The following is a 21558-nucleotide window of genomic DNA, read 5'->3' as shown; positions in this document are numbered from 1 at the left end:
GAAATGTCTCATCGTGTATAATTGTACTATACTTGTGTAAACGGTATAATGTCTTGTTTGTGTTAAAATAATGTTTTGATATATTATATTATAAGGTTATATAGTACATTATAATGCGATATGTCATGATTGATTTTATTTCCTTTAACCTTTATATTGCAGGGTTAGTCTCGTTGATTCAGAGTCCTGGCCAAGAGCAGCAAACTATTTTACTGGGTACACGACTTAAAACATATGAGGAGGCCGAGCAGTAGCGATATCTTATAATAAAGTATATTATGAGATAGTATAGTAGCCTACATTATAATACAATATCATGTTATAACATAGTATTAGTAGGTAGAACAGCACATAATAATAACATATTGTGCGTGCCACATCCGTAAATATAATAATAATAATAATAATAATAATAATAATAATAATAATAATAATAATAATAATAATAAATCGATTCGGTAAAGGCCAGGGGTTATTGTTAAATTATCTGGACGATAAATTGGAATACCACCGGATCGATGACGTCACATACATGAGCTTTTCTTTCGTGCCGTGCCGTGCCGTGCAGTTCCTCAGCGGGTTTGACACTTATCACGTGGAGTGCCGGGGCTCAGCCCTGGGAAGAGCAGTAGAGAGCCGCCCGCTAGTGAGAAATAACAACCTTTCATTGACCAGGGGCTTCTATGAATGGTGGCGGAGTAATTATCCAGATTTCACATTCCTCCACCATTCCCCGATTCGGTTTTTTTTTTTCCCCCCCTCGAAGCGGACAGAGTGCTGGGACGATGGAGGATGTCTATCAGTACACCCGGAGCCCTGCCTGGGAAGAACTGGTCAGTCATTTCCGAGTCAACAAAGGACACTTTTTAGTTTTTAATCTGTTTAAGTCTGAGTGGGTTAAGCACGGGGGCCAAATCGGATGACGTGATGTGAATGAATGTTTATTCGCTTGCCTGTGTTCTGCTGTAAACCACCCTTGTGTTTGAGCGTTATTTTGTAGGAGCGCAGTTTATTTCCAGATTTCCCCCCACTGTCTCGTCTCGTCTCGTCTCTTCTCTTCTCTTCTCTTCTCTTCTCTTCTCTTCTCTTCTCGTCTCTTCTCTTCTCTTCTCTTCTCTTCTCTTCGCTCGTCTTATCTCTAGGATATTCTCTTCATCACACCCGCTACATGGGGCACTTTGTTGTACTAATGAAGCGTTGTTTCTGTTCTAATGTAATGAAACGCGTTCAGCCACCTCAAATTCTCACAGATCCTCAGATATTTATAAACGCGCACCGGTCAGTACTAACTTCTTTAGCCCCGTTAGTGGGCAAAAAAAAAATGCTCGGGCTCCGATCGATGTATTTGTAAAATGTCGGCGATTCGATTCCACGTGCGGCGTCCCATCGTTAATTTGGTGTTACAGACAACCCACACTGCCCGTGTGTGTAAAGCAGCCGCTAGGGTCTGCCACGGCGACGTCCACCGACTGGTGGTGAGGATCGGAGGCAGTCTCTGAACCGACCATGTAGGCTGGGGCCAAAACATTAGCACACATAGGACAGGAGCGGGTTTATCCTATAGTGGCAGTGCCGGTCCATCCCCAGTCCAATGCCGTACACCCATGCGCGTCTCAGCCTACGCGTCTTTCCGCCACCGCGTCGGTCCTCGTAATAAAGGAGTCCTCATTATCGAGAAATGACAGCGAGGAAAGGTGCGCTCCTCCGCATCCAGGAGGGGAAGGGAGCGGCGGAACATCTGAAGGATAACCCCGAGTGGTCTCTTCCCTCCCTGCCACAGGAGCCGGAGAGGAGGGGGGGACCCCCAGCGTCCGCGGCGGGGATACACGCCAACGTGCTGGGGGCCGCCGCCGGCTCCGCAGCCGCGGATGAGTCCTCCGACAGCGAAGGGGAGCAGGAGGGCCCCCAGAAACTGATCCGCAAGGTGTCCACCTCCGGGCAGCTCCGCAGCAAGGTAAGATAGACCCCCCCTCTCTCTGCAAAAAAAGAAAGGGTTTGACACCTGTAGGCTGTGCGTTGTATCGTTATATCACGACGTATCGTTGTGGTATCGATATCGCGATAGGAGTCTCTATATGGTCTGGGATTCGGTGTAATATAGTCGAGAAATGCAATTTCTGAACTCCGTAGACTGCTGTAGCTGTTCATATCAATGCCAAATATTGCAGCTGATGCTGAGTATTCCTTTCATAGTGCCACGACCGGGTTGTAAATGCGTGAGTCAATTTTGAATTTGCTATGAACTATACACGTCTTACAAGTCTTGATTGCATTCCATGTTTTCTATGTGAAATCTTCAGCACATCTTTCCTTACAGGTGAATCTGTGGACTAAAAAGCACATTTCTCTGTGTAAGCAATTATATAATTACAGGATTATATTCCTTTCAGAAAGGTTTTTGTATATAATCTTCAGTTCATATCTCATATTCTACAATCCGAAACAAACGCCAAGCTTAAAATCTGAGATTTTAGAGTTAGAGGACGCTGCTCTGTTCCTTCTCCTGCACCCCAAAAGTCTTGGCCACTTTACTTTTGACACTGTAAATACGGCTCTTGCTCCCCGTCCCATGTATTCACTTAATTATTGACTGCTCCACTCCACCGTGCCTAAATTATTCAATACAAGCGGTATATTTAGAGGCTCGGGCATGAACTGGTGCACCGGGTTGGCAGGTTGTTCCTTTCTTATGCAAATTCCCTGACCTGAGTGGATCAAGTGGTGTTGCATTGTGGGGTATGCAGTTCACTCAAGAGCCCTTCACTGTAAAAAAAACAAAAAAAACAGGGAGAATATAGAACTAACTCCTATGTGCTTATACCTGCTTATTATAAGGATGCGCCAATGCAATTGAGTGAGGTTGAACGTACATATGTGAGACCAACATCAAAATTTGAATGGGAAAAAAAGATTCAGCACGCCAAAATATCTAACAAACAAAGTATTTACTTTTAACATTAATATTTAGACTTAGATCTGGAGTTTTTTTGGTCCCTTCTAAATAATTGATAATCCCCAGTTCCATTGAATAAAATGATATAATAATAAACTTATAGTTAATTTATTTCATTGTATTCGCTACCCTCTGTATTTCATCTGTCAACTTCTAGAGAATACACTTTGTGCATTCCTTATGATTAGGCCCTTGTAATGAGGGCGATGATGACTACGGCTTTGGGTATGTATTTTTGTGTGTGTGCGCGTGTGTGTGTGTGTGTGTGTGTGGGTGTTCATGCACTTGTATGAATAATTACTGAATGCTGATTCTTAACGCACCTGTTGCTCCATTCTCTAGACTAGAGTGAGAGGTGGTGGTAGTGGGTCGTGTTGGAATTTAGGAGACACTACATGGTGCAATATACACACACCCAGTAATGTATGAGAAGGTATAGGTGTATCTGAAGTACCTACAGTGTGTACAGTCGGCTGTATAGGGTGTTGATAGAGCAGTATAACTTGCACCCAAGTTGAAGCCCTCAGTGTGTCCGGTGTATTGTTATTTTCCAAAAAAAAAAAAAAAAGAAAGTGCAAGGGGTGATTGAGGTTGTTGCTGTGTGCGTGTGGCTTGTGTGTCTGTTTGCGTCTGTGTGTGTGTGTGTGTGTATGTGGGTGTGTGTACTAATGGATCGCAGCGGCACTGGCTCATTGAGTGTTGTTCCACCTGGCTATTTGCTCATCTGTGGAAACGTATGTGTGTGTGAGTATGTGTGTGTGTGTGTGTGTGTGTGTGTGTGTGTGTGTGTGTGTGTGTGTGTGTGTGTGTGTGTGTTTGGCCACTTAGTCCAGGTTAATCACAGCGTCTACTGTATGTCCATGGCCCCTGCCCACCATCTCTGGTTGCTGGAGACGACCACATCTCTCTTGCAGCATTGGCTGACTCCATGGCAACGCTGTCTGAAAGGGAGCTGATCGGGCCGGGTGCCAGCGTTTGCCTCACCTTGTGTGTTTTTGTATGGTATCCCACAGGGATGCCATACATGGGATGCCCCCATAACACAATTTATCAACAAATTGGGCTGATGAATATGAGCTACCCTTCTTTGGTTCTTGGGATCGAACCGCTCAAGCAATCAGTCCATTCTGCTTCATCCAAGCTCTGGAATAATCTTTTAGTTGTCACACAATGATGATAGTCGCTTATAAACTCATCATGAGCAATCAATATATTGATATCTGTAAATAACACTCCCTGTTGTGGGCTGCCCTGCTAATGAGATGTTTTGCATTATCTTTCCCTGCCGCTGGTCTGAGAGCTCTCTCTGGTGCCTGATTGTCCCCTGACTCAAAGACAGTAATAGCATTTGACTGTGCTCTGTGGGAATCTGATACGGTATCATGCAGCCATTATAAAACTATCTCTCCCTCTCTTCTTCTCCGTTTCTGTCTCTTTCTCTCCTTTTTCCTCTCTGTCTTTTTCGACGGCATTCGCCGAAGTTGCCGTGAATCTCCCTCCTGCCGTTGACGCTATTGCTTTGGTACCGGAGGACATTCACAGTTGAATGTCGTGAGGTGGACGTACAGTGCTCTCAGCAGCGCTACAGCGGTTTCACGGTGTTCCGTTACAGCCGGGGAGAGCTTATAAGCCGGTGATTGATGGCTGTTTGATAGAAAGCAGGGCCCCGAGGCATTCTCCAGCCTTCTGCTGTACAGAGGAGCTTCTGCTGTAGCAACCCCCATCGTGCATGCCGTGCGTGCTGCTGCAAGAGGTGGAGGTAGTTAGGGTGCTGTGGGTATTGGAGGCTTGAGGTTCGGGGCTGGGGGGAGGGGGAGGGGGAAGGGGGGGGTCTAGGATTGGGAAAACAATTTAAGTTTGTCTGCAGCCCACGTCACCTCAGTTTCGGGGCAAAACGAGTCATGCTGTGGTCGCTCATTTCATAAACAAGTTGTGCAACCAACGCTCCTGCGATGAGACCAAAAGGCAGAACTCCCTCTTAAGCCGTGAGCTTGAGGAGTGTGGAGGTTTCTAACGTTGTTTCCTCCGCTATATTACTCCCCCTCGCTCACTCTTCCTGTCTTCCTCTCGCTCTCCTTCCAACATGCACGCACCAAAAATAGTGATAGTGGCCACTCAGGTCACAAAACCTACTATAAATCCAGGAACATTGTAAAGTGGAGGAAGAATGCCTTCTTTGTTCCCAAAGCCACAATCTGAATCTAGCTGAGGTAATTGCCTGGAAATTGCTGGCCTCGACTACACTGGGCTTAACATCTCCTACACCAACTTGACAGATATAAAAATACGCTCATTCGCGTGGCAGTCCCATGCTGGACATAACAGACAGGGGAAACTACCTCTTCTCAAGTGCTGTATTGTAATTTTCCCATCGCCATGGTGACATTGAGCGTGAGTGGGTGGCGAGGGTATGAGAGGTTACAATTACACACAACATACAAGATGGGAGTGGGGGGGGGCTGTGAAACACTAAGACATAAAGAGATGTAGCTCCAATCTCTTATAAACATTGATGCCAGTGTGTACAACCTCCACAATTACTCCTCTCTGGGTGGCTTTCTGGTCCAACTCCACCATTAGGTTCCTGGGCAAAGGAACAAGAGGGTCTCTCTCCTGTTCTCTCTTTTCCTCTCTGCCTTTCTCTCGCGGAAGCCACTCAGTCAGCATTCTAGTACTTACTTAAGAATAGTAGACAGGCTTTCTAATGGATGGCCAATTAGACTTAATAGCCATTTAGTGTTATCTGCAGACAAAGCATTTGGCTTAGCTAGACAGGGCTACAGTATGTCTTTTTCTAACAGTCCAGGAACTCTTATGGATACACGTTTGTGTGTGTGTGTGTGTGTGTGCAGGCGTGTGTGTGTGTGTGTGTGCGTGTGTGTGTGTGTGTGTGTGTGTGTGTTTGGCCACTTAGTCCAGGCTAATCACAAAGTCTACTGTATGTCCATGGCCCCTGACCACCATCTCTCTGGTTGCCAGTGTGTGTGTGTGTGTGTGTCAGTGTGTTTCTCATCTGCTCATTTTCCATGTGAATGTATGCATGCGTGCCATCCAGGGGGGCCCTGTATTCTCCTGGCACGGCGTGAAAGCATTAAAGGGAAGTCACAGTGTTTGACAGAAGGAGAAGGTGTGTGTGTGTGTGTGTGTGTGTGTGTGTGTGTGTGTGTGTGTGTGTGTGTGTGTGTGTGTGTGTGTGTGTGTGTGTGTGTGTCTACGGGCCTTGGCTTGTAGCCTGTATTGCGAAGTAGCCGTGGCATATGCTCCCACACCCTTATCGCCTTAGGCCCTATATTAAAGAGATGGGGTGGACTCACCAGGGGGCCTTTCCCGCTGTCCTCTCACACACCCCGCAGGGCTGAGCGTGTCATTTTGGGCCATAGAAATCTCTTTCTCATATGTATTCTGAGCCCTAGGCTGGTGAAGGTTATTAATCTTGTTAAACTGTTTATTACATTCAACATGAGAGTGGAGAGGAGAGCTATAATAAAAGTTCACAGGCCCGGCTTCTGTTCACACAGAACAACCCCCTTTTAACCCCCTTTTAGTGAAGTCAAGCATATTTTAATCAAATGAACTTTGGGAAATCCACTCGGGACTCCTAATGGCACCTCAGAGACCTAAGAAGGAAATTGGGTAGTGTGGTGAGTATGGAAGACTCTAAGGGTTTGGTCTAGATTTGGTTGCTCCTGTTTTTAAGGGTACTTGTTTTATAGAGTCCGTTGTCTCTTTCAGGCTGGATGAATTGATGGGGTGATGGCTGACCGGGGATCCTAAAGAACAGGATGTTAGTTCGGATCCCTACTCGTTCTCTTTGTCAGGGGGAACTCAGACCTTGCTCATATCCACCGCACAGCTGCTAGACTCATTGGGGCTGCCTTTGTCCATTGTATGTGTCGATGCATGTGTGTGTGTTTGGTGGAGGCCCTGCATGTTGCCCTCTCGCGAGCCAGGCAGTGTGGGTGTAAGGTACATGCTGCTCAAGTTACTCACTTCTCTCCGGTACAGGGCACTCTCTCTCTCTCTCTCTCTCTCTCTCTCTCTCTCTCTCTCTCTCTCACTCTCTCTCTCTCTCTCTCTCTCTCTCTCGCAGTTTAGCGGAGGAGAGGAGTGGCGCAGAGAGGAGTAGAGGAGAAGAGAAGGCCTATTTATAGATCACTTCTGGCCCACTTGGCAACAGGAAGGAGATGAAGACAAGGAGAGGAACTATGGAGGCCAAGGAGGGACAAACTCGAAAATGAGAACAACCAAGTGGGGCAAACTCACTTCTCATGCTGCCTGCTCCTGCCTGCTCTTCAGAGAGGAAAACAAGTTCCGCTCCCGGTCCAAGCGCAAGGAAGTTATAAAGTTTCTGTTTAAGTAGCGATGTTAAAGTATTATCCTGTAGTTCAAAAATGGTAGGAAGAAGGCCGACTACACTCTTGTCTTTGTAAGGTATAGAGCGGATTCACATCCTGTCATCCTAAAACCCTCCCAGATACTTTAAATAAACACAGCCATTATTTTGAAAGCAGTTACAACATGCCTTCAGTGGATTATTATTTCTAAAGCAGCACCAGTGAAACCTAAACACTCCAAAACATAGTTGCGGGACAAGCCTTTTCATGGCAAAAATAGTCTTCAATGCCTACTTGTGAGAATATACAAGCACAATTATTACTTTTAGTTGGTGAAGACAGATTCTCGTTAGTGCACTGAGTCAGGGCTTCAGGCTTACAGCACCCGCCCTCTCTGTGGGGTGTGTGTGTGTGTGCGCGTGTGTGCGTGCGTGCCTGCGTGCGTGTTGGCTCGCTGGTTCTTCTCAGCCTCAATCATGGGGCCTTTGTGAATCCAGCCATTCCTGGTCCTCTTTAATGCTTTCCTCCTGATTGATTGGACAGCTTACATTCTGCACCATCTACAGAAGGTGAAGAAATGAAACAGCACAAGTCGTAGGACGTCTATTTCCGAAACCGGCCCAGACATGTAAAAAAACAACATATGCTTCACTGATGCTGTTGTTGTTGTTTTGTTTCCTTCTTGTTCCAACCAGATTCCATTAAATCTGTCCATAAATGTAGACACCAACAGATGAGAGAAACTGTTGGTGTGTGTGTGTGTGTGTGTGTGTGTGTGCGTGTATGTGTGTGTGTGTGTGTGTGTGTGTGTGTGTGTGTGTGTGTGTGTGTGTTTAAACCCTTTCCTACACACATACACTATCTGTATGGATGTGTTTTTATATTCCCCCCCATCCTGGCCTCTTAGTTGAATAGTATGTGTGCACAGGAGAGATGAGCAAACCCCGCCTGTCCTGTCCTTCAGCCTCCTTTGATTGTGGTCGCAGCTGAACGGCCAAAAAGCCTTATAGGGGAGTCAGACTGGAGCTTGTTCACGTTAATCCACCGCTGGAATTTGCTCTCCGGGCCTCACTACGTAAAGGGAAGCCGGGAATTAACATCTGAACCATGTAAACAAGCCGCTTCAGCGAAGCCACACTGCTTGCTTCTCCTATGTGTTTGTGTTTAAATGTGTGTGTGTGTGTGTGTGTGTGTGTGTGTGTGTGTGTGTGTGTGTGTGTGTGTGTTTCTGCATGCTCTTGCACATTAATGGGTTTACGGCTTAACTTTTTTTTTTCCTCTGTGTTTACGTGCGCATCAGTGTGTGTGTGTGTGTGTGTTTACTGCATGTTTCGTTCTTCATGCTTATATTAAGTTATGTTTGTCATAAATTGTGTTAACCGTGTCTATGTGTTCTCTAATGTGTGTGTGTGTGTGTGTGTGTGTTTGGGTGTTTCCCACTTTCCTTCTCCTATTTCTGTTCCTCATTCTTCTCTTGTATCTTTCCTCTTCTCTCCCCCGTCATTTTCACAGCACAGATAGGCTATTGGATGCCTCAGCTAGATAGTAGCCATCAGCAAGGACGTGTGTGTGTGTGTGTGTGTGTGTGTGTGTGTGTGTGTGTGTGTGTGTGTGTGTGTGTGTGTGTGTGTGTGTGTGTGTGTGTGTATGTATGTGTGTGTGTGTGTGTGTGTGTGTGTGTGTGTGTGTGTGTGTGTGTGCCTGTGTTCTTGCAACTTTGAACTTGCTCACTGTATCCAATGTCAGTCAATTCAGTGTGTGTGTGTGCGCGCGTGTCTGTGTGTGTCCGTGTGTGTGTGTGCGTGTGTGTGTGCTGGGTCCTTGTGCTGCTGGAGCCATGTTCACTGTGGTTAAGTTGACACAGCTGGTGGGCAGGATGTCAGAGCTGCAGGCCTCTGTTTGTAATTCTGCAGCCTTCCCCTGCTATAAATAGACCCTATGTGTGTTTATGTACATGCATGTGTGTGTGTGTGTGTGTGTGTGTGTGTGTGTGTGTGTGTGTGTGTGTGTGTGTGTGTGTGTGTGTGTGTGTGTGAGCGTGTGCACAGCTCACCTCTCTTCTGTGTCCACAGAGTGATGTGCTTCCGCTGAGCATTTCCATGTGTTTTTGCGCTTGTCTCCATGCGTGTGTGTGTGTGTGTGTGTGTGTGTGTGTGTGTGTGTGTGTGTGTGTGTGTGTGTGTGTGTGTGTGTGTGTGTGTGTGTGTGTGACCTTTTCTACATCCAGTGTTCCATGTCTTACTGTATTTGGGGGGGGGATGGGGATGGTAGCTCAGGAGGTAGAGCTGGTGGTCTAGTGATCTAAAGGTTGCTGGTTGGATCCCAGGCTCCTCCTGCTAGCATGCTGTAGTGTCCTTGAGCAAGACACTTAACCCCTAATTGCTCCTGATGGCTGCGTCCGTCGGTGTTTGAACAATTGTAAGTCGCTTTGGATAAAAGCGTCTGATAAATGACTAAATGTAAATGTAAATTTGCTCTGTCCGTTGTTTGTTTACGTGAGCACGATCATTAAGGACGAGGCAATGCCATAGAGTGAGGTTGAAGGTGCATTTGTGAGACCATGGGTTGAACATCAAAATTTGAATGGGAAAAAAAGATTCAGCACGACAAAATATCTAACAAAGTATTTACTTTTAACATTAATATTTAGACTTAGATCGAGAGTTTTTTGGTCCCTTTTGAATAGATACTCCTGAGTTCCATTGAATAAAATGGCATAATAATAAACTTATTTTATTGTATTCGCTTCCCCCTGTAATTCAAACCCCACCCCCCCCCTAAAAAATTAGAGTAGATCTGTAATTCATTCCTACATGTAATTCAAGCATCAACTTGTACAAAATACACTTTATGCATCGCTTATAATTTGGCCCTTATAATTAGGTTGATGATGACCATGGCTTTGGATATGTATTTGTCTGTCTGTGTGTGTGTGTGTGTGTGTGTGTGTGTGTGTGTGCGCGTGTGGGAAGCGTTTTTGTCATAAAGTCCCTTTTTCCCCGCCACAAGGGTCTCTTTAAAACACTGTCAAACTTGCAAAGTGCAAGACGGATGGAAATGGTCAGCAGAGTATTTGGCTGAAAACGCTGGAAATGTCCTCCGAGCTCCGGGGAAGGCCGGGGCAGTCAATGGAGGTGTTGCTCCTTGCCCTCCCCCATCCTTCTATCTCTCTCTCTCTCTCTCTCTCTCTCTCTCTCTCTCTCTCTATATATATATATATATATATATATATATATATATATATCTCGCCCTCTTCCCTCTCTGTGCTTAGGTCCAGGGGAAGGGATTGAGTGTGAGTAATGTGTGTTTACGGTGCAGCCGACAAAAAGAGGCACGGTGTCTGTAATGGCTCTCCTTTCCTCTCCTCTGTTCAGCCTATCCCTCATCTACCATGCGTAAAATTGGCGCTCGGAAGCACGCGCGTGCGCACACACACACGCACAATATTTTATCTTGGCAGTTTCCTGTAGATAAACACAAGAGGTTGGTCAATGCCCAACGGCGAGATGCAGTATGTATTTTTGGGGGTGTGTGCGTGTGTGCGTGCGCGTGCGTGTGTGTTGAGTGTGATTAACTTTGACTTTTTATGCAAAGTAGCAGATTTATGATAAGAATCCCTGCAATATATTCAGCTCTCAGGTCCAATTGTTGGGAGGTTTGTTGATATTTCCTCTTCTTCCAAAGGGTTTTGACAAAAGCTGATTGGCTTTTTGGCTCAGCACTTGCCTATTTTCTGGGCCTCCCCAGAATGGGATTGCTTGCTTTTGGATTTTTTATTTTTATTTTTTATCACCACAGTGACATTTTACGGATGAGGAACGATGAGCGGTAGGGAGGTGCCACGGGGGAAGGAGGGGCGTTGGGTTTATTTTGAGATTGAAGGACACGGTGTTGTAATACCCCTTCCCTGTCGGTGGAGACGTGCTTCACAGGGCTTTAATGCTCCTGTTATGTTTTAACGTAGATATTCTCTATATGTATTTGCTAACTCGTTTGTTTCCCTTTGCTTCCTCCAGACCAGTATAAAAGAAGGGCTGTTGCTAAAGCAGACCAGCTCGTTCCAGAGGTGGAAGAAACGCTACTTCAAACTGAGGGGACGGACCCTCTACTACGCCAAAGACGCCAAGGTAGACCTAACTACCTCCTCCATCTACCATGTACCATATACCACTACCATTAGTATTCACGCACGCACACACTGCACAAACATACTGTAAACACACACACACGCACACACACACACACACACATGCACATACACATACACACAAAGTTGCAGATGAGCGTGGAGAAACTCTTCGCTCATGCATCCTAATCCTTTTCAGATGTGAACTGGTCTGTTTTAAATGGAAGTACACTTTGTCTCCCCGCCTCTCTCACACAGTCAGAAGGAGGAAACCCAGTAGTTTAGGGGGCCAACAACCCGCCTTAAACTCGGGCATTCTGCCACTTCCGCCTTTGGGTCACAGGGGACGACGCTAAAGGTTTCCTCGCGAGATGATTCTGTACTTGGCTACTTTAAAGCTGTTATCTGACTTCCCCCGAATCTGGGATTTCACTCTCTGTTTTCTGACTTTCTTTATGTTGTCCGCCCTTCACGTCTATTTTATTTTGAATCTTTTGACTCCTTATCCTCCCTTAGCCTCTAACCTAACTTCCCTGGGCCGTGATGTGTGTGAGTGTGTGTGTGTGTGTGTGTGTGTGTGTGTGTGTGTGTGTGTGTGTGTGTGCGTGTGTGCGTGCGCACGTGTGTGCGTGCGCACATGTGTGTGTGTGTGTGTGTGTGTGTATTATGCGTGCCAGTCTGGCAGTGCCCTGGCACGTTGGCAGGAGCGGGCACTGCGCAGGGTGTCCAGGAGCCGCGTGTGCTGGCGGGTCCTGTCCGTGTGCTGGACAGGCCCGCGCCGCTCCCCCCCGCCCCTGGGCGCCAGCGGATCGGAGGAGGGCCTGGTGACAATCCGGGTCAGCACAACACAGCCAGGGGGGTAGAGGGGGGACAGGGCGGCGTCGCCCCTCCCTGTCCCAGCTTATTGTTTTATACCCACAGCCCCCCCCGCCACATAAATTATTTATTTATCATCGAGCATCTGGCGTCCATGCCATATGGGGGTGACAAGGTGAAGGGACCGTGTTCACGCAACTGGATCTAGGATGAGTCGCCCATCGCACTCCTCAGGACGGCTAATTTATAGACTGAAAGTCTCAATGTACTTAGGCTGCCAAACTGCATGATGGGAGGACAGGATAAAGGTCACCCCAAGGCGGGCAGATTTTTCATTAAACCTTCATCACCGGTAAATTTAATGGCAGACAGTCAGAGGAAAACTATTTTTCATTCCCGCAGTTCCAGATCTTGTTTCATCCCCATATGACATGAAAGAACACGCAGTTCCAGGGTTGGGCAACCGAAGCTATATGTGCAGGCTTTATGCCCAGGCTTGCATCATGTTTCCAAGTTGAGTAAGACACACAGGGGCGGATTCACGAAGCGATTGCGCGGCTTTTGTGGCCGCTAAACTGGCGCAATTAACAGAGAAAGCACAAAGCACCCACAAACAGTGAAATGCAGCGGTAACTGGGCTTCCACGCAAATAGCGTCTCGGTGCGCCGGTGCTATTTGCGCATTTTTAAATTATGCATTATTCTTGCATTTGGTGCAAAATTGGCCCTTTTTGATGCTAATGCCCCTCGTCGCAAAAAAAAAAGTCCAATTCACAAACACTGCTGCTAATAGCCACGCTCAGTTAGAGTGAAATTATAACTGTCTCCAGAGAGCTGGTGGTAATTGCACGGAGCAAAAAAATAAAAGGCACAGCGGTGCCTCCCTTCGCACGCACAGAGGGGACAAGGGGGCACACACACACACACACACACACACTCACACACACACACACACACACACACACACACACAGACCCCCACAGAGACATAGAGACCTGTTATGCGTGCAAAGGGATCCCATCTACCCGGGGGTCTGCTCATACCTGGGGGTCTGCCCTCTAATCGTCACTAAGGGGGGGCTTGCCGGTGCTATAGCCCCTTCAGGATTTGTCATAGCGCTGGTGCAGCCCCCCCAAAGATTTCCTCACATTTTTACATTTTAAATCAAAGTAACTACTGTCCCACAAGTAGGTTTGTAAGTTTGTAGGTTTTATATTTATTCAAGACTGATAATTCGTAAATCATGCAAGTGTAGAGCGGTGGTGTAAGTGCATAACGGAGACTGGCTGCGCGTGGCCGTTTCCCATTTCTACAAATAAAACAAATAAATAACAGGGTGTTTTTGTTATTTCAGATGTATTTATTTTACTCCTTCTCTTAACAAAAGACACGTATGTTAAAAATAAATAAATAAATAAATAAATAAATTTGAACAAATCATAAAAAGCCCTGTACGTCCCATCCCTGTCAGGCTCCACCGAGCCATTGATACCCTACCCTAACCCTAACCCCCCCCCCCCCCCACACACACACACGCACACGCACAGATGCACGGATTATTAACATTGCCACATGGATAATTGCGAAATAAGGGCAAATTGCACTCAGCAACAAAAATTTCTGGCCGTGTTTGCATATCATCAGCGCAATATCTTTTGTGAATCGGACGTTGAGACGGCGATGATAGCGGGCGCAATGGACGCACAATTCATGGCGCTATCAGCGACCGCAATCCATTCTCTGTGAATCCACCCCTCAGTCTTTAGTGCAGCTTGTGCTTGTGGCGTTTGGTTTTTAATCCCAGTAATTGGAATCAGCCACGCTTACTGAAGACTGAAGCGAAGACAATGTTAAATGAAACAATGGACCTCATGCGGGAACATTATTGTCGTATCTGAACTTTCTCACACTGTTTCCACGGGGCGGTGTGCCCACAGGATTCAGAAAGTGCTCACGACTTACTATTACTTACGATATTCAGATAGCGGAGGGAAAATGTCAAATACCATTGCCAAACAGGAAAATCTTGACACTATCGTACATTATGGAGCAATGAGGTAATGACAGATACAATCCACGAGTCACTTCTGCTTTGGAGAATTGCAGAGTTGCATGCCAGCTCTGGACCGCTCATACATTTTGTTTGTGCAATGGAGAATTCTAAATATAACATAATTACTCATATGAGCCGTTTAAGAAGAAATCTGTTCGTATAACTGGTTCTCGCACGAGGCCCAATGTTTTGCCCGTAGGTAATGGTTTGCCGCTGTCATCCGTAATCGATAAACATGGGAGCATTTTTGTCATGGCCAGATACTGACGGCAAGCCGTGGTAGATAAGTCCTGCCCTCCGGCACTCCGGTATCGCCTCGATCGCCTGGCTGCTGCGGCTGCGGCTGCCCTCCGCTCTGGCATTGCTTCAGGAGCCTGTCTTCTACTTTCATCCATCATGGAGGCTGCATCTCGTCGGTCCGTGGGCTCCTCGTTACCCGATCTCCCTTCTGTCCGAGACCCTTTCATCTCCTTTGTACGGCACTTTGGCAGAAGCCGATCGTTCTTCCAATTTCCCGTTTGGCGAAAGAGCGCAACAAAGGAAACCTAACCTGAAGGGTATAGATGTAAGTGAGTTCATCACAAGGAGGATAAAGACCGTGGGGACACAGCCTCCAAGCTTCACTCTGGATCTGTGAACCACTGAGGGTCTGGACCCTGTGGCTCTGCTACACCCTCCACTGTCATCCTCATTATAGCTGCCCTTAAGACAACAGGGTATGTGTGTGCACTTGCACTTGTTCATGGTGTGTGTGTGTGTGTGTGTGTGTGTGTGTGTGTGTGTGTCTCTTTCTCTCTTATGTGTGTGTGCGCAGGGGGTGATATGATGTGGTGTGGTGAGAGAGCAAGGGAAGGAGATGAGTCTGTCACCTCTAAGACCGAACAGACCGAACTAAAACTGCGAGTTATGTCTCTCTCACACACACACACACATGCCTACGCACACACACACACACACACACACACACACACACACACACACCCTTGCACGTGATTCAAGCGAGGGCCAAGCAGCCCAGAGCACGATGGTGGCCATGGGAGGCGAGTGGGCAGTGTTTGTGTTGTCAACCCACTCACATTCTGTCACCCCCCCCCCCCCCCCCCCCCTACACGCACACACACCAAGCATGCACAAGCGCCTTGATGTTTGTGCTGTCAAAACACACAGACACACATAAACGCACACACACACCCAAAAATAAACTTCCCAGCCCGAGAGAGATTCATTTAAAACCGGCATTCCCTTTGACAGCTGAAGAGCAACCCCCCCTTTCTATGCACTCTCTCTCTCACACCAAACACACACACACACACACACACACACACACACACGCACATGCATGCACGGTGGGCATTCCTCTGGCAGTTGTTTTTGGGCCTCTGGCCCTTTAAAGAGTGCAGCTGCATGCCTCACAGTGATGTAATCTCCAGACCTCCATCAGGATATTATGTTTTCAGTTCTGCCCTCCCTCCTACACCCCTTGCTCTCTCTCTCTCTCTTTCCCTCTCACTCTCGCTCTCTCTCGCTTTCTTATTTGTCTGGCAATCTGCTCTTTCCATTGTTTTGGGGGGTTAGGGGTTGGCAGGTGGGTGACTTTTGGTTCCCTTTCAAAAAAGAAAAATACAGAACACCGAGCACTGATGGGGGCTCCTCCTGCCTCAGAGTCAAGTCCCACTTCAGTGAGGGCTTTTATTGTTGTTCGGCTAGGGCTGGGCAATAGGCACCAAAAATCATGTCTTGGTATTTTTAGGCTAAATGGCAATACACGACATACAGTATATCTCTGATGTAAGTCAAAGCCACGTAATGAGATGTCACAAGCACTTTTATTATTGTGATAAAAATAAAATGCAAAGACAGGGTTTCCTTCCCTGTTTGAAAATATACACAATTGATTCTTTCAAAATGAAAATCCCTTTTATTCCATTCATGAAGTCTTGAATTGAACTTTACATCGAATCCCATCCATTCTCATAATAGCGGGATGAGCCTTTACCCAAACATTGTTGGTGCTTTCTAGGGCCGAGCCAAATTGCCAGGTGTGAGGGAGACGAGTAGGAGAACAAGTGTGTGCGAAGAGAGAGAGAGAGCGAGAGAGAGAGCAGCGAGAGAGAGAGAGAGAGAGAGAGAGAGAGAGAGGCAGAAAATGGCATTACTTTACTGTAATGTAGCCTTAAAAATGACAATTGACTATATCTCGATATTCCGATAACAAAAATCCCAGACGAAGAGAATCTTGTGCCTTATCACGATATTATAAAGATATATCGCCCAGCCCTATATTAGGCAATGAATTAGCCAATCACCTCTGTAGGACTGTCATTTACATTTTATTTTCAAAGTTTTAAAGCACAACTTAGGGATCAAAAACGTGCTTAATGACATTGTTCTCAATCAGCACAAATCTTTTCCAGGTTTCTCTAAGATGGTCGATGTCCTCATTGGCAAGGCATTGAGGGTTTTTCCACGTACTACGGAAATTATGCGTGTTGTTGTGTCAGGGACTCCTCATTAGGCACACGCGACCGTAATTATGCATTTACATTTTACGCATATTTGGGTGTTGGATTTTATTTTATTTTATTTTCAAACTATTTGTAAAACAAACAGGTTTGAGTTAATCTAGATTTTTCCTCTTCTGAGACTGAACTAACAGCCAGAAAACACAAGGTGCAGGGTCAATTTGTAAAAATATACAGTATATTGTTGGTATTCTCTCATTAGAAATATTATTGTTTTTCATTTAAAAGTTGTAATTTGAACAAGGTTGCAGAGTGTTGTTTCTGGGGTCGGTTTCATCACAAACAGAGAAATGTGCCCTGAGATTAAGGGCTGGCTTGGCTTCCATCCTACTTAAGTGTCACCCCTGTATGTTCAGTAGCTCTGCTTCGCTCTCGCCAGCCATGACAAGACATGTATATCAAAGTCCATCGCCCTCCATCCTCCTGTCCCTCCGTAGTCCACTTTAAGAGCTGCGATAAGTTTTCGGTGGCACAAGATTCCGAAAATGGAAATATTTGCTCATGATCTCATCCTGCTCTCCTTGACTCCCTCTATCTCTCTGGCGTCCCTATCCCTCTTTCCTTTTCTTTTGCTTTCCCTCCAGTCCCTCATTTTTGACGAGGTTGACCTATCGGACGCCAGCGTCGCGGAGTCCAGCACCAAGAATGTCAACAACAGCTTCACGGTGAGTTCCTGTTCTGGTTTTTGGGGCCGCGCGGCTGGCACGCACACCCGGGCACACCTAACGGAAAAATAATGTGTCACGTTCACGTACAGAACAGAATCGCACTTTATTCTGGTGCTACTCGAGCATCTAGATACCCTTATTGGCCTTATTTGGCACCACATTTTAATTTTATTTTTTTGTGTGTCCAAAAACCTATGCAAAGTTTAACATATACATGTACAATACAAACGACAATATATTATTTAATATATATTTTTCTCTTATTTTCACTCCAATGGCAGACAAGGAAAACCACTTTAAATGCATAGTTTGCCAGCACTTTAAACTCGTTGCTTGAGTTGTATGCATTAAAACTTAATTTGGGTTAATTTCAAGAACAAACATTAAAATAAAGCACATCGCTTTATTTTACGAGATTTGTGGTCACACAGCTTCTGTGCTGGGTGAATGTGATGCTTCCTTGGCCTGGGGTTTGTTACAGTTAAGTCATTATCCAGGAGACAGGGAGTTGATAATTAGCTTTTCACAGTATACGTCCACCTCAAAATGTTTTTCTGATCCACAGATAGATGGATGAAGACAATAATAATAACGTAATCGAATAAAAATAGAGAAAAATGGGCAATCTGCAATAAGCCAAAGAAAGTACAAAAAAAGGTCAATGAACCTAAAAATAAACAACAACAAAAACAATCCTGAAATTGACAATTAACAAGAACATTTTGGTTTAGCATTTAACCAATGCTTTTTTTTTTCTTTGAATCTATCTAATCTCTTGTATTCAATTTTCTTATTCAAATTTGTTTTCCACAAGGGTGAATACAATTAATGTCCTCTCCTCATCCAACAACACCCACGGGGCCATTAAGAATTCTGATTTTAGCTCTTTGGACACTGAAGTGCGGAGAGGAATTGATTTGAAAAGTTTACACATCAGTCGCATTAGTCCCATCCAATAGCGACCAGCACAACCAGTAAATACCATTCCCAGTTTCACAAATGATGGTACCTTGACATTTATGTCACGATGATTCCATGACAGGTCAGGACCTTTCCCAGCACCACTGCTGCTGCTCCTCCTGACTGTGCCCCCGCCATATCTATAGGGAGACAACAGCGGATGTTGCTAGGAATGGATGCTTGCTGGGAAAAAGATGGTCACAGCGTGGGCTTCGGTGTGTGTGTGTGTGTGTGTGTGTGTGTGTGTGTGTGTGTGTGTGTGTCTGTGTCTGTGTCTGTGTCTGTGTCTGTGTCTGTGTCTGTGTGTGGGTGGGTGGTGGAGGGTAGAGAACATGAGTGTCATCGGCGCAGATACTAACAGACAGGCAGCAATGAAGAACAGGGGGGCCTGTCCGTGCTATAAATGTCCGTCCTCCCCCCTGGCGCGGCTATAAAAAGAACGAGGGAGGCAGCGAGGGGTGCAGGAGAACAGGGCCCAGCGGAGAGCAGGGAGCTATTCTTAGCAACCCCTTCAGCGCATCACCAAGCGCCTGGGATGACACGAATGCTGCCATATTCATAAATGGGATTATGGCCGACTGTAGTATGCATATCCACTGTGAGCGTGTGTGTGTGTGTGTGTGTGTGTGTGTGTGTGTGCTCATGTGCCAGGCACGCGTTGCAGAGGCTGCACGCAGGTAGCATTACGTAGTACGCAGACTCTCCCCTTCACACACACACACACACACACACATGCACACACAGTGAATGCTAAAGCTGTGGAATTTTAGATCAGCATGTCCTGATGAGCAACATCCCACTGCGATGATTAGAGGGAGGGAAGGAGGGGGGCGAGAGAGAGAGAGAGAAAGATTAAAGACGTTCTGAAGGAGGTGTGGGAGGGGGTGAAGGAAGGTAGAGAGGGGACGGAGAAAAACAAAGGAAGGGGAATTTGGGGAGAGAAGAAAGGGGAGAATGTTTCGAGGGCAAAATGCAGACTGATGATGTGGAGGGGAAACCCAGGCGACAGCCCGAGCCCAAGGTAGAAATGTGGTTTATGCAATAACGGAGGGATGAGGGGAGGAGGCGAGAGGGGCAGGTGGAGCGGTAGAGGAAATCCTAGAGTGATGTCATACCGTTAGCCAGCCACACACACACACACGCACCCACTCAGAGGTGAGGGAGAAGAAGGAAGGAGGTGGTGGTGGGGGGGAGGTAGAGGCACAGAGATATGGGAGGGAGGAGGTAGAGAGAGAGAGAGACAGAGAGAGAGAGAGAGAGACAGAGGTGGTAGAGGAGATTATGGAGACAGGGCAGGAAAAGAAATAGAGGGAGCGAGAGAGAGAGGGGAGTGCAAAGACAGGAGGGAAGGAATGCCGGACCGTACGAAAAGGTAACGTGCGCTCACCTGCACTGCAGACACTTAACACACACACACACACACACACACACACACACACACACACACACACACACACACACACACACAGTAGAATTCTCACTCTCTCAGAGGCAAACCACAGAGAGCCTCACATGCACTTCCACAGGGGGAGACTGCGAGAGGGAGAGGGAGACAGCTGCATTGCAGAACTTAGCTCCGACCGTACGAATAGCAAAGGAACCGTGGGTCTGTCCGTCTGTGTCTTTTGGATGTATTCGTCCGTCCGTCTCCCTATCTGTCTGGATCATCAGAGCCATGCCGACGTCCTCGGTGCAGGTCGGTGTTTGGATGTGACGGTGGATTTGTCAGGTGTTTTATGTTTCGCTGGTTGTGTTTACAGTATTGAGTGTTATTGTGTGTGTGTGTGTGTGTGTGTGTGTGTGTGTGTGTGTGTGTGTGTGTGTGTGTGTGTGTGTGTGTGTGTGCGTGTGTGCGTGTGTGCGTGTGTGCGTGTGTGTGTGCGTGCGTGCGTGCATGTGTTTGTGCGCGTGCATGCCCTGGCTGTCCAATGGGGCATTTCCCAGACGTCCCGTGTGTCACTGCAGCTCGCATGCCGGCGCATGTGAAGTCGCGCCCGGCAGCGTCTGCAGTGTGAATATGCGATGAGGTGGCGGGGGAGGAGTGGGAGCACCTTGAGGTACACGTGAGGGAGGGATGGATCAAGGAAGGGTGGGAGGACGCTGTCTCCCTCGCTCCCTGATTGACCCGTTTATTCACCTCCGCGGAATATACGTTGGTCGGTTGTTTTTAATTGCCTCGCTTGACACCGACCAGGAAAACGCAGCTGTTATTTGTGGTTTTGCTTAAATGGCAGGCATCAATTGTGAATGTGTGTTTTTTTGGTTGTTTTTTTTTGCCTATGTGTGTTTGGGGACAATGAGAGAGAGAGAGAGAGAGAGAGAGAGAGAGAGAGAGAGAGAGAGAGAGAGAGAGCAGCTGTGGCAGTATGCTCTACCTCCTGTGCTATTGTGCTGCAGGTCCCAGGGGATGTGTGTGTATGTGTGTGTGTGTGTGTGTGTGTGTGCGTGCGTGCGTGCGTGCGTGTGTGGGGTGCTGACGGGTGTCCGGGCACTGTGTGGGGCTAGAACCAGTCCGGTCCACATGTCAGACTGGACTTAATACCACATTAGTAACAGATAGAGGAAAGCGAGGGAAGAAAGAGAAACATCCCCCGCTTGCCATCCTCGCTGTGTCTCAGACGCAACGCTCGATGAGGGACATCTCGCCCGGATCGATCGCCTGGATCAATATTTCGCCCAAGCTGCTGTCACTGCGCTCAGAGCACACACACATGGTAATTCTTCCCCGTCGGACTGGTGACCCAAGCCTTCCTCTCGGTCAGTCGTCAAGCCAGGTTTTCCACCCTTGAGGGATGCCCGCAGGCTATTTTGGGAAACAGCCATTCCTGTTTCTCCTGGCAACCGGTCCTGATCGCCCGCCTGTTCTGGATACTCACAAACACAAACACTGGTGTGCACACACACACTCACACACACACACACACACACACACACACACACACACACACACACACACACACACACATAGCTAAATACACACTAGTCCTTCAGTTGTGTCAGTACAGTATCAGTCGCGGATGGAAAACTAATGTTATTACAATTTTCCTCAATTGTTTACACATGTTTTATGATAACATACCTCATATTCTCAGAACTCTACGCACAAATCCAAAAACACACACACAAA

General features: G+C 46.8%; 1 protein-coding gene across 3 annotated transcripts in view; it reads left to right on the top strand.

Moving 5' to 3' along the window:
- dgkh (diacylglycerol kinase, eta) overlaps positions 1–21558 on the top strand; it is a gene marked incomplete at its 3' end in the record, with an annotated part of 48748 nt that overhangs the window by 2871 nt on the left and 24319 nt on the right. For 2 of the 3 annotated variants that reach the window (XM_080019243.1, XM_080019241.1), the window contains exons 1-4: positions 594–833; positions 1781–1954; positions 11304–11414; positions 17388–17468. In XM_080019243.1, the coding sequence (XP_079875369.1) occupies positions 684–833; positions 1781–1954; positions 11304–11414; positions 17388–17468 (516 nt within the window). In that variant the 5' untranslated portion in view covers positions 594–683. Of the gene's footprint in view, positions 1–593; positions 834–1780; positions 1955–11303; positions 11415–17387; positions 17469–21558 lie in introns of those variants that run through there. The other variant, XM_080019242.1, reaches the window with a different exon arrangement.

The sequence above is a fragment of the Zeus faber genome (assembly GCF_960531495.2).
Source record: "Zeus faber genome assembly, chromosome: 18".
Lineage (NCBI taxonomy): Eukaryota > Metazoa > Chordata > Actinopteri > Zeiformes > Zeidae > Zeus > Zeus faber.
Note: the sequence above shows the minus strand (reverse complement) of the source record. Positions and strands in the feature narration are given on the sequence as shown.